Raw genomic sequence first — 11,518 nt, 5'->3', positions numbered from 1 at the left:
AGAAACGATTCTAAATACAGAAACAGGATGAGTGAAGGAGCAATCACCGGATTCCGAGCATTAATGAAGCAACGACGAAAGACAAAGGAAAAGGAGGAGCAAACCACAGTGAAGCCAGTTATAAGGGAAGTTTCGTTGTCGTGTAAGTGTCATCTTGGGAGGATGATTTATAGCTATTGACGAACGAATTCGGCAGCTGGAGCAACAGTTGAATGATTCAGATGGAGATGAGTTTGTGGATGTCGATTCGGACTCGATTTCTCCAGAACATGTACCAAAAGAGTCTGAATCGCAACGGGAAAAGGAGCTGATGAATAAAATGAAAAATGCACTTCCAGAAGAGACAGTTACTTTGGGAACGAATGAAGCTTATTGTGAGTTGTGCAGACTAAAATTGTCAGGAGATATAGAGATTTCTGTAGTATCAGAAAGGTTTGTTTATCATTAGACGCATATTGAATCATCAGGACACTTGCTTCGTTTGAAGGTGGCGTTCAAGAATGATTTGTACATTTCTTCCCACAGTCCAAATACGTGTACAACATGTGGAGTGTATTTTGATAGTCCCGAGTCATTGTAGGTAAATGAATGATAGAATGATGATAGAATGAAACACCGAGATTATCGGGGCCACATTAAGAATGCTACATTGAAGAAGCGAGTTTGTTCCTGTACATTGTGTAACAAGCAGTTTACAAGTGGTCAACAACTAGCAGAACATGTATTGATTTGTATTAGCGAGTTTATAGTAGTTGAAAGGCAAGGCCCACAAAGAGAAGCTTCAGTATGTAACAGATAAACAAGCGAGATTTAAACGAATGAAAGGAGGGAATAGTGATACAAAGGATAGTAAACGGAGAAAGTAAATATGTTTGTTCGATTGATGGGTTGTCATTCTTCTCATGAGCAAAAGTACAATAGCCAAGAAATTGAACATTTTATGCCTTCACGGTTATTTTCAAGACGCTTCTATTATGAAAGACCGAACTCCAGCACTTCATCGGAAGTTGAAATCGATTGCTCAATTTTGTTGCTCAACACTTTAAATTTATAATCTGTAGACTATCTGGATGGTCCTATTACCGTGAATTCGATGGAAGGATTTGATCCTTCACTAGGAACCGAGTAAGTTATTTGTTTAGAAATTACTTCTAGAAAAGTTGGGAAGGCATGGTGGATTCAGGACAAAGCAACAGGACAGTATCCTCAATTTGAGTCCACTGTGGATTATGTTTTGAAATGCTATAAAGAACATGGTCCCTTCGATGGCATTCTTGGTTTCTCTCAAGGGGCTGGGTTGGGCTTGTTTTTGGTAGCTTTACAGGAGAAGGGAGATATTGCAACAGACTTTAAGTTTGTTATCAGTTATAGTGGTTTTTATCCTTCCGATGTTTCCATTCAGGTGAGAGGTGATTCTTTATGATTATGTGTAGAAACTTTTAGACTATCGATCTATCAGTGTTTCTACGCTCCATCTAATAGGAAAGGAGGATGACAAGGTTGACCCGAAGAGTAGTGAGTAGGAATGAAATTGAGGCAAATAATGCATTAGGAAAGTAGCCAAATGCTTTTTGGATCCAATCGTGTTATATCATGATGGAGGTCACTTTATTCCTCAGAATGGTGAGATCAAGGAGAAGATTTATCAATTCTTGCTTCCTTTTGTGGATTGTTGTGTTTGTTAGAGAGTATCTTAATGTGAAATCAAGGAAAAAAGATGCTCCATGAGGGGATCGAACCCTCGACCATCGCGACATAAGCACGACGCTCTACCGACTGAGCTAACAGAGCCTACAATGGTTATTAGGGACTTGTTATTAATTGTAGTGTTCAGAATATCCATTCATTGAAACTCCATTGGAATCGATTCAATGAGCGAATCTAAGCCAAAGGAGAATCGAAAACGCCCAGCAAGCGTTTCATTATGGGAGTTGGTTGATCTGTAGAAGATTAGTAAGACTCGGTTGTGTTTTGAATGGGTAAAGAAGGGATCTTGCCAGTATGGTGACAAGTGTCGCTTTGTTCATGGCGAGTAGAGTATTGTTGGAAACGTGAGAGATAGTATCTCAGAAGCATTGGATATTGGTGATCAAATTGGAAGGAATCGAGAAAATCAGGATTTGTTGCGGGAACAGAGTACAATTCGCCAGTCGTTAAAGAACCGTGAAGATATTCAGCATGTATTCAGTGAAGTCCATTTAGATTCCTTTAAGCTTTCAAAGAGTTGTATGATTGATCGTTACTACACACAGCTCTTTGCAGCGGATACAGGAAATCGTAGGGGCAACGACATGTAGTTTGACCTATTGTTGATTCTCCTAGATCGATTTGTATGCACTCCAACACGATTTGTATCGTGGGACTGGCTTTTGGCCACGAAATTCTTGTTGCAGGGAAGAAGTGTGTTGGCGTTGCATTTGGAGTTGATGTATTTGGAATCTCTGAAACCTAGAAAGGCAAGGATCATCGTCCGTTACTGAACAATGAAGTCCAAGGAAAGCGGAAGAAAGGAGGTATTTGGGTGGAAGAAGGAACGGTATTATGTGATATTACATGTGATGATGGTTCTGTCTATAGTATTTGTGCGTAAGATGTGATGAATTTCGACTGAATCAAAGTTGCCTACGAGGTCGTCTTTTAGAAGTGAATTCGCGTCTTTTAGAGGAACCGTGGTTATTAAATCAGAAGGTGAAGAAGAAGCTGAATGAATGATAATTAGCCTCGAACCGATGGATTTATTGCCTTGTTCATTCCGAAAGTGACTGATGTTATGAACATTCAGAAATCGTTGCTTACGGCACAAGAATACATTCATTTCTTTAAAGAACGTCAAGAAGGTTCATTTGTTTGTTCACATTCATCTTGTTGTTGCTTCCATGTACCTGTTTGACGACGATTCGGATTCTGGAAGGAAGAAGAAAGGGATGAAGCGAAAGGGAAGTAAGAACGGTACTTCAACCAAGATGCATTGTGTTCGTGCCCCTGAAAGACCTTGGTATGTGGGACATGAGAAAGACAATCTCCGATATACTTGGGCATCAAAAGCGTATGACTGAAACGAGCTTGTAATGCGAATAGTCACGAATTGAAGGAGCGAATTAGTGTCCAAAAGGTCCTCTTTTTCAAATTATTGAAATTAGTGGAGCATTCGATTCCTCCGACTGGGAGGGAAGTTTGTATTTGCTTGTAGATGAATGTATAGATGAACGTTCTGCAAATACTGCTGAATGGAATAAAGGGGGATGTGTTTGTTCGTGATGATGTTCACTCGTTTCTCCAATTTTTCCCGTTTTTGGAAGGAGATGGATCTCCAAAATCTCCTGGTGAAGGGACGGATGAGCGCGCTGTTGAAGTGGTCTCAACTCGTCGAAAACAGTATTTCGATGCTGATATCCAAATCCTCTTATCCAGAGTTCCCACTCAAGAGAATGAATGTGAAGTTTTGTTTCGAATCCATGTTAACATGTAGTTGTTCTATTATGATGAACAGAAAATGAATCCTTATTTATCTACATTCCCACATGATTCACTTCTTGTACTTCACTATCACAAATGTATTAGGTTTATGAAGGATTATTGTATTCAACGTGTGAGTCTTTCAACAATGAATGAATTGATTAATGAAGATAATGAGCCTTATGCTCAGAATCATCATCTTGGCGCATACACAGCTCGTTGTTATGAAACGATTTCAGATTATATTCCTAATGAGTCTCTAGATGCAGAAGAGGCAACATCTGTATGGAGAAAGATGGTTAATCCTCGTGATGGCATGGGTTGTTCTTGTGTTGAAGGAGGACGAGCTGAGCTGGATAATGTGTCATGGAAATTTAAATCGTCATGTCCTTGTGCCGCAGCCAATCGCGCTTGTGACGAAAAGTGTCATAGTGGCGCAGAATCCTGTTGTTGCCATAATCAGTTGTGTGAGACGTCTTCTCTTCAATTGGACCAAGATTTGAAATTAGTAGACAGTTGGGGAATAGACTGTTATTCCCGTACTTTAATTCAGTTAATATTATCTCATTATTCTATCTCTTCTTATACTGTAAATGCTTTCATTCAGAATTGTCTTTTGCCCACAATTTCTCAAATTCCTGGAGCTTATGCTTCAGACCTGCGGTAAGGAATTGTCATTGTGTTGATGTAATTGTGATTCGTGTTCTGCTTGCTTGTGATTTTCTGACCATTCTCATTCCATTTGGCTTATCTTTCATAGGAATACTATGATTCTCCTTATTCTGCGTAATTCGTTTACTGAAGTGTGTATTCTCCTTCTTCAAGCTGTATTCTCTTTTCTCGTTCATTTCATATCTAGTACTTACTTGTTGGGCCTGAACACTTTCGAATTCATCCCAAAGGCAAAGGAGTTCAATGTATCAAAAAAGGTGGTATTTCTGCCAATTCCATAATATGTAAATATTTAGGTGAGGTATATCCACCATGGCTCTGGTTTGAGAAACAAGATTTATTGAAGATCAAATTGCATGAGTTAGAAATGGACCATAATCTCCCTGAATTTTACAATATCATTTTAGAACGACCTATTACTTCTCCTGGTGGTTACGATGTTCTCTTCATTGACCCTATTTTTCGCGGCAATTTCGGCAGTCGGTTGAGTCATAGTTGCGACCCTAATTGCGCCACCACAACCATCACTGTTCGAGATAAGCTGGCTATTGTGCTGTATGAATTCATTCGATCATTCATTCCCAGAGTGGCTGTTCGAGACATTGCTTATGGTGAAGAGCTTACGTTCGATTATAGTTGTGTAAGTGAGTCACAAGAAGAATTTGAGAAGGCTACATGTCTCTGTGGATCTGCAGTCTGTCGTGGTTCATTCCTCTATTATTCTGACAGACACAGCTTCACGCAGGTTCTTCTTAAATACAATGGGTTCCTTCGGCGTACCAGCACTCTGCTTGAAGTGTGTTCAGATTCACTTACTATCAGTGAAATGGAATTCCTTCAGAACCGCGGGATTAAGGGTTGTATTTTGGAGGGAGCACCTCAGTGGCTATGCAAATGGTGTGTGAAGGCGATTCAGTACATTGACTTTGAAGTAGAAGCATTACCGCGGGAAATTGTAAATCTTACTGATTCCAAAAATCGAAGACTTTTTCGTGATATCAATGCTGCTATTGTAGTGATAGAGTGAGAATAAGAGATAGATGGAGAGTAAAGGTGTTTATAACTCCAGATTGCAGAATCTGGCAATCACAGTGGATAAGGTGAAACACTTCCTGAAAAGACAGAAATCTGGAATGGAACAAATTAAACCAATGCATATTTGGAATGATGACGAAATTCTAGACTTTTTATGGTTTTCCAGAAATAGTATTGTTCGACGTATTGTGGATGCTGGTAGTTCCGTGTGTTCGGATGATTTAAGTACCCAACTCTTTCAGCGAATGCGAAATGAATTAAACCGGACTTCCTACTATCATCTTCACAAAATGGCGATTCGGCCGAAGATTGATGAATGTTCGAATTGATCACATGACTTAAACTCTAGTCATTCAACACTTATATGAAATGGGGATGAGCAATCGCAATCATTTGGCTGCAGCTGATTGTCTGTTGATGTATCGAAACACCACCACATTCTTCACATACACTGAATATGAGTCGTTTCGGGGTGACTTTATTGGAATCCACTCATATGACATTCCATGTTCATGTGCTGAAACATACAAACTAAGAGAAGGAAAACGAATGACAGTGGATTCTTCGATTCCTCAACCTCGTTTAACCTCTCTTCCACCTACAAATCAACAGGATTTGTGGGTTGGCAATTATATTGAAAAAACCGCGGAAGAGAAACAATGGGAATTACTCAGCGAAGAAGAGCGTTTGGCAGAAGCCAATCGGATTTTATCCTTACCACAGAAGAGTTATCATAGTAATTACATTTGGGGACAGCTTGTCTACTGGTTCAATCAAACCTCAAATGATCCCTGTTTGAGGTATTGATTGAAGGAATTTATGACTCTTTAGTCTTTCTGCAGATCGTAGGGGATGTTTACGTCTTCCTGATCCAGAGTCCTGTTATCTGACAAATGTTTGTAATTATGGAATTCCTGAACAGTAGCGTGCACAGCTAACATACACAGCCAAAGAAAGAGGGAAACTGATTCATCGAATCTTGTCAAATCCATCTCAACCTTGGCCAGCATCTACTCATTGGACATATAAGAATACATGGGTTGTTTTTGGTTCTCCAATGTTTGATGCTGTTCGAGGGAATTTCCAGAATTTGGAGGTAAATGGTAGATGGAGGTGTGAAGAATAGAATGTGGTGAATGAGATGAAATTGCATCCATTTGTAGAGATTCCGTTGAAGGAAGAAGAAGGTAGGATTGGAGAATGGAATTGAAGATAGAAAAGAGTTTACAGCTTTTGAAAGAGACACGATATCCTGATTTTCCTTGATTGGATGTGTTTATTTGAGAGAACCCAGATCCATTCCACATTTCTTTTTTCGTTTATCCCATGTCCGCTCGTGCAACAATGCGAACAGCTAGAGCTTTTTCTCAGTCCGTCCGAATGGCTCAGCGACTTGTGTAGAGATGTTGGGATCTTCTGTGATGCTATAGACGAAAACCAGAGGCATTCGGTTTTTCTCCACGAATGCAGTTAAAATCTGTGATGAAACCGAACCAGATGGAGATGTTGAATAAGAAGATGAATTCGCTTCCCCGATTTGCGAAAATGAGTAAACAAGAAGTAATTGAGGTATTTAGGAATCAACAATAGCTTCAACGCATTCAAGTTGCTGCAATGACGGCTATTTTGACCTCTTCTTCTTCCATTTTGTTGAATCTTGCAGAGGTGCTATCATCCACCTTGGGCTCGGATGAAGATGACGAGGGATCAAGCTCGTAGTGACATGTATAGACTGTAAGAATAGAGGTGTAAGGCGTCGTAAGGGACAATAGTAGTTTTTCTGATCATGTGCTGGGATTATCGTTTTGTTGTGAAATACGATCAAACAGTTCAATTTCCATTAATTTAACCAAGGATGCTTCAAACATTCATCTGCTGTCCAGCGATCTTCTATCCATAAATTCACTTCTCATTTCCAACCTGGCATAAAGCACAACATCTTAAGCAACAGATCTTCAATCAGCATTGCTTCTTCTGAAGTGATTCCACTCTTTGTTAATCGATACGCAATCTTGTGGGCAGCAAACGACTTATGGTATTTCAATCGTCCCTATTCCTCATTCTCATCTTCATTCATCACATCACTTCGGATGAAGTGAACACTTCGTGTTCCTCTCTTTGCTAAGGCCATTGGAATTGGTCCAATCACCTCTTCAAACAATGCTAATTGCTCTAAATCACGTGAAATATCGCCATGTTCCTTCGGTTGGAATAGGAAATCGCCTGTTAGCATTTCAAAGATTACACATGCCATCGACCAGATGTCCGCTGAGTATGAATATGGAGTGTGCAAAAGAGTTTCTGGACAGCGATACTGACGTGTTTGAATGTCTTTGGTAAACTGTTTGTCATGGAAGCAAGCATTCCCCAAATCCACAATCTTGCATCCAATCACATCATCTGATGTTAAAAATACCCTTGATTTATACCAGGACCAAAATAATCTCGAATTCGGCGATCATCACTCAACTCTCTATTTAGCATCGAAGCTGTTGGCCACATTGCCAAGCGTTCTGATAACGGAAGAAGTTTCACATCCTCACGTACTAGTGCTCAAATGACAAATTTATCCATACATTTCGGTACATATACTCCCGCGGGGAATCCATTCAAATCGCGGAATATTGCCGTAGATGGAGGGAGAAATTCCCGCGACAAATTTGAAATCAGCGTGTGCTCATATGCTGAAAGTGCATACATTGGCTTGGGAATATGAATGACATAAAACCCAGGGATTTTGGTTTCTAGAATAGCTACAAATAAAATAGCTAAAAAAGGAATGACAAAAAACATCTCGAATTCGTCGACCATCAAATCGAAGTGACCAAAGAATTTGCTCGTTCTTATCGTCTACATGGTAGAGAGTGAAGGAGAGTACTGAGCGAAGATGTATTCATTAGAATATGACGAAGTGTGTGAAGGCGAGTATGATGATCCACACCGTGACCTCGGAGTTGAAAGCGATTGATAGAATCAGAATCAGAATCAGAAGAGGAAGTGAAAGAGAAGGTCCATTCACTGTATTGTGGATCTGTGAGGGGTGAGAGAGTGATGAGGGAGAGAATGAGAGTATGAGGTGAGTGAGAATGAGTAGGTGAGAGAATGATAAGAGAGTGAATGAGAGAATGAGAGTAAGAGGAATGAGTGAGTAGATGAGAGAAGACAATGAGAGATTGAGTGAGAGGGTTTATCAAACAGTAACAATGAGAGAGTGATATTTCATCATATTCCACACACTTACTCTGTTCATCACCATATCCATGACAAGGTCCAAATGCTTTCTCAATCACTGCTAAAGGACACATCACATACATTTTAATGTAAAAACAATCATCTGGATAAATCCATTCTGATTTCTGCAATTCCAAAAATACTGGCTCTTCTGTTACTTCCGAATTCCTATTCTCTTCTTTCTCAATATTGAAATTAAAGAACCCCCATAAAGTTGGAATTCCCGCGGAACTAATTCCTTTCTTCAGTTTCATTCTTAAACGCTTCAGTTTAGTCTTTAATGTCTTTCTTTCAACTGCACTCAAATTCATATCCTCACATTGCTGTTTCAAAGACAAATAGTCTGGATGATTACTAATCTGCTCTTGTACCAGATCAAACATGGTTTTAGTTGGTGGAGGAGGATCTGCTAATGGAGATTTCAACAAAATATTCTCAGGTTTGATATCTGTATGAATAATCCCACATCTATGAAGGAATGAGAGTCCTTCAAGCATCTATGAGTCAAGACAATACATATAAGACAACATCGCGCACTAAAAGACGAACGATGGAAGATGGAATGCCATGATAATCATAGTGCTTGATAAGATCCAATAAACTTCCTCCTAATCGTTCATAAACAAAACACATGTGAATTCCATTTGGACCGTTGTAGAGGAAATGATCAATCAGTTCCACCACATTGATGACTGCATTTGGGTTTGATAATTTGATTTCATGAATCTGATTCATTACTTCAGTGAAGAGTCGAAGCTCATCTTGTGCAGCTTCCATGTACGATGTAGCACTCTTTTGTATCTTAAGTGCATATAAATTGTTTGTCATCAAGTTACGAGCAAGCCAGACAGTTGAATACTGTCCCCATCCCATCTTACACAACACCTTATATTTCTCTGCATAAACTTCACCAATCTACGTATTACGAGTATTTAGAGTGCAAGACTTCTACTGGATGATAACCACCAACACGATAGTCTTTTTGATCCTCTTCATCTGCATCAGAGAAACTATCGCTTGATTCACTTTCAATAATCATTGATTTGGGCTCTATAAAGAAAGCATTACAAAATGTCTCTACTTGGTGGTCCAATCTTTTTTCCTTGTTTACTGTTTGGCTTTTTACGATTCACTAAATAGAATGAACACTCCTAATAAACAAATACCTAAAGGCATGTACCAACTCCAAGAAACCAACTAAATAGCGGGAAAAGAATGCAAACTTCTGTAACAAAAGAGATATCAAAGAATCGCAGTCCGTAAGAGAGAAACGAATTGCGAATGGCGCAATTCATTGTTGTTGAGAGAGTATGCTGTTTCCCCGTAACTTGAATCCGTTAATGTGATGGTTTCAATAGAATCAAAATAATCGATTCTCCAAGGCATCTAATAACCACATCAGTCGTGCTAGTTAACAGTTAGGTTTTATGCTATGTGAAGAATATGTATACAGTGTTGTGAATCAGTTTATCATTCAACAAACAATTTGGACAGTTCGTCATCTCTTAACACTACTACTATCATTATATCAACTATTCTAAAATTATTGTTGTGATCATGACTTCTACCTTTGCAAATACCGACTATTCTGCTGAATACAACGATCAAGAGCAGAATCTATTGAAAATACTACCAACTCCTCATACTTGAACAGACCAATTCTTTCACATCCGAAAAAGCAGTAAAGCGGTTAGTTCCAGATACATACTCTTCCATTATAATTCCCTGTGAAGTAAGTGATGGAATGTCTAATTCAGATTCCATTATCAATAATCACTCTCGATTGTAACTTTGCCTATATTCAAGAAATTGCCTTTTCCTTTGAATAGAGTTAGAGCAGGGAGATCTAATCTATCAATATCTTTCTCATTCATACTTCTCATTATCAATTCATTTTCTTTCTTCACACTATAAACAATTGGCTGATAATTAATTCCTTGAAAAGTGTGTGATCCTATAATGATGGATTGAAGTTGAGTCAGATCTCATTCATCATTCATTCAATCATTCATACTCTCAAATACTATTGAACGACATTGTTTGAATGCATCATTCCCTATCACTACAGTGATAAGAGAAGGAAGATTGGAGAGATTGAATGATGGTGTGCTATTTCCAACATCACTTTGAATCACAATCGATTCAACAGAACTAGATATCTGTTCCATTTGAGCGGATCTTAATATCCAGAATACTGATGGATGAAGAGACAACAAGTGATCAGAAGGATATACATGACTGTTGACGGTGATGTAGTATTCAAGAGAGTCAGCATCTCCTTCTTATAAAACAATGAATCATACTTGAACAGACTAATTCTTTCACTTCACTAAATGTAGTATCCATCATTATTCCATCTTGAGATAGTGATGAAATGTCTAATTCAAATTCAATTATCAATCGCCACTCTCCAATTTCACTTTCGCTATATATTTCAGATTCTCACCATATCCCCTGATTAAAGATAGAGAAGGAAGATCTGATCAATCAATCATCACTATCATTCATACTCTTCATTATCCAAGAATTAGATTGAGCAGTACATAAATCACCAGCAAGAGCATCATATCCAAGAATGATGGATTGAAGTCGAGTCAGATCTCATCATTATTCATTCATCATTCTTACTATAGAATTCTATTGTATGACAATTCATGAATGTATATTTGTTAAATTGAATGGATATGAGAGAAGGAAGATTCTTCAATTCAAATGATTCATACCAATATAATGAATTGCAACCAATATAGATTTGTCTCAATTGATCACAATTCATTATCAAACATGAGCTTCCTTTATTCTTGACTTTCTCAAGTTTCATGCTATTCTGTCCAATGATGATTCTGTCCAATTCATTCAATCCATCAATCACAAATCGATTCACATTCGCAAAACAATCATTTCCAACCTCAATTTGTTTCAATGATATCAATGAATTGTTCAATATCAATGATGATATATCAGGATTGAAACGATCAGCAATAATCAGAGATTCAACACAACCAAACAGAACTAATGTGTTCTTATCAATCCATTTCATTCTCATATCATCATTAACATCAATAACAACATCATCTTTGAATAGTCCTTCATATTCAATCATTCCATTTCGATCATACAATAA

The 11,518-nt window shown here is 38.4% G+C and overlaps 6 protein-coding genes across 6 annotated transcripts; 5 read left to right on the top strand and 1 right to left on the bottom strand.

Moving 5' to 3' along the window:
* Nucleotides 1-319: 319 nt before the first annotated feature.
* On the top strand, nucleotides 320-866 carry JH06_2360 (hypothetical protein; the record flags this gene model as incomplete). Its single annotated transcript, XM_014672690.1, has 4 exons — nucleotides 320-418; nucleotides 449-576; nucleotides 607-721; nucleotides 753-866. 4 exons carry the CDS (start codon nucleotides 320-322, stop codon nucleotides 864-866), a joined length of 456 nt encoding a protein of 151 aa, XP_014528176.1.
* A 36-nt stretch (nucleotides 867-902) lies between these two features.
* JH06_2359 (hypothetical protein) lies at nucleotides 903-1,685 on the top strand (the record flags this gene model as incomplete). Its single annotated transcript, XM_014672689.1, has 5 exons — nucleotides 903-1,029; nucleotides 1,062-1,125; nucleotides 1,156-1,402; nucleotides 1,434-1,519; nucleotides 1,553-1,685. 5 exons carry the CDS (start codon nucleotides 903-905, stop codon nucleotides 1,683-1,685), a joined length of 657 nt encoding a protein of 218 aa, XP_014528175.1.
* Nucleotides 1,686-1,871: 186 nt separating this feature from the next.
* JH06_2358 (hypothetical protein) lies at nucleotides 1,872-2,890 on the top strand (the record flags this gene model as incomplete). Its single annotated transcript, XM_014672688.1, has 7 exons — nucleotides 1,872-1,916; nucleotides 1,947-2,032; nucleotides 2,063-2,293; nucleotides 2,323-2,422; nucleotides 2,453-2,586; nucleotides 2,619-2,688; nucleotides 2,720-2,890. 7 exons carry the CDS (start codon nucleotides 1,872-1,874, stop codon nucleotides 2,888-2,890), a joined length of 837 nt encoding a protein of 278 aa, XP_014528174.1.
* Nucleotides 2,891-4,495: 1,605 nt separating this feature from the next.
* Nucleotides 4,496-5,492, top strand: JH06_2357 (putative histone-lysine n-methyltransferase; the record flags this gene model as incomplete). Its single annotated transcript, XM_014672687.1, has 2 exons — nucleotides 4,496-5,140; nucleotides 5,169-5,492. The coding sequence occupies 2 exons, from the start codon at nucleotides 4,496-4,498 to the stop codon at nucleotides 5,490-5,492; spliced, it is 969 nt and encodes a 322-aa protein (XP_014528173.1).
* A 40-nt stretch (nucleotides 5,493-5,532) lies between these two features.
* On the top strand, nucleotides 5,533-6,429 carry JH06_2356 (putative histone-lysine n-methyltransferase; the record flags this gene model as incomplete). Its single annotated transcript, XM_014672686.1, has 5 exons — nucleotides 5,533-5,963; nucleotides 5,995-6,058; nucleotides 6,089-6,259; nucleotides 6,290-6,350; nucleotides 6,380-6,429. 5 exons carry the CDS (start codon nucleotides 5,533-5,535, stop codon nucleotides 6,427-6,429), a joined length of 777 nt encoding a protein of 258 aa, XP_014528172.1.
* Nucleotides 6,430-7,003: 574 nt separating this feature from the next.
* On the bottom strand, nucleotides 7,004-9,433 carry JH06_2355 (hypothetical protein; the record flags this gene model as incomplete). Its single annotated transcript, XM_014672685.1, has 9 exons — nucleotides 7,004-7,053; nucleotides 7,084-7,213; nucleotides 7,244-7,563; nucleotides 7,593-7,709; nucleotides 7,740-7,916; nucleotides 7,948-8,013; nucleotides 8,042-8,891; nucleotides 8,923-9,309; nucleotides 9,347-9,433. 9 exons carry the CDS (start codon nucleotides 9,431-9,433, stop codon nucleotides 7,004-7,006), a joined length of 2,184 nt encoding a protein of 727 aa, XP_014528171.1.
* Between the last annotated feature and the right edge of the window lie 2,085 nt (nucleotides 9,434-11,518).

Source organism: Blastocystis sp. subtype 4, assembly GCF_000743755.1.
Source record: "Blastocystis sp. subtype 4 strain WR1 chromosome Unknown seqid_0079, whole genome shotgun sequence".
In the NCBI taxonomy this organism is placed as follows: Eukaryota; class Bigyra; order Opalinata; family Blastocystidae; genus Blastocystis; species Blastocystis sp. subtype 4.
This window is presented reverse-complemented; position numbering and strand designations above follow the sequence as displayed.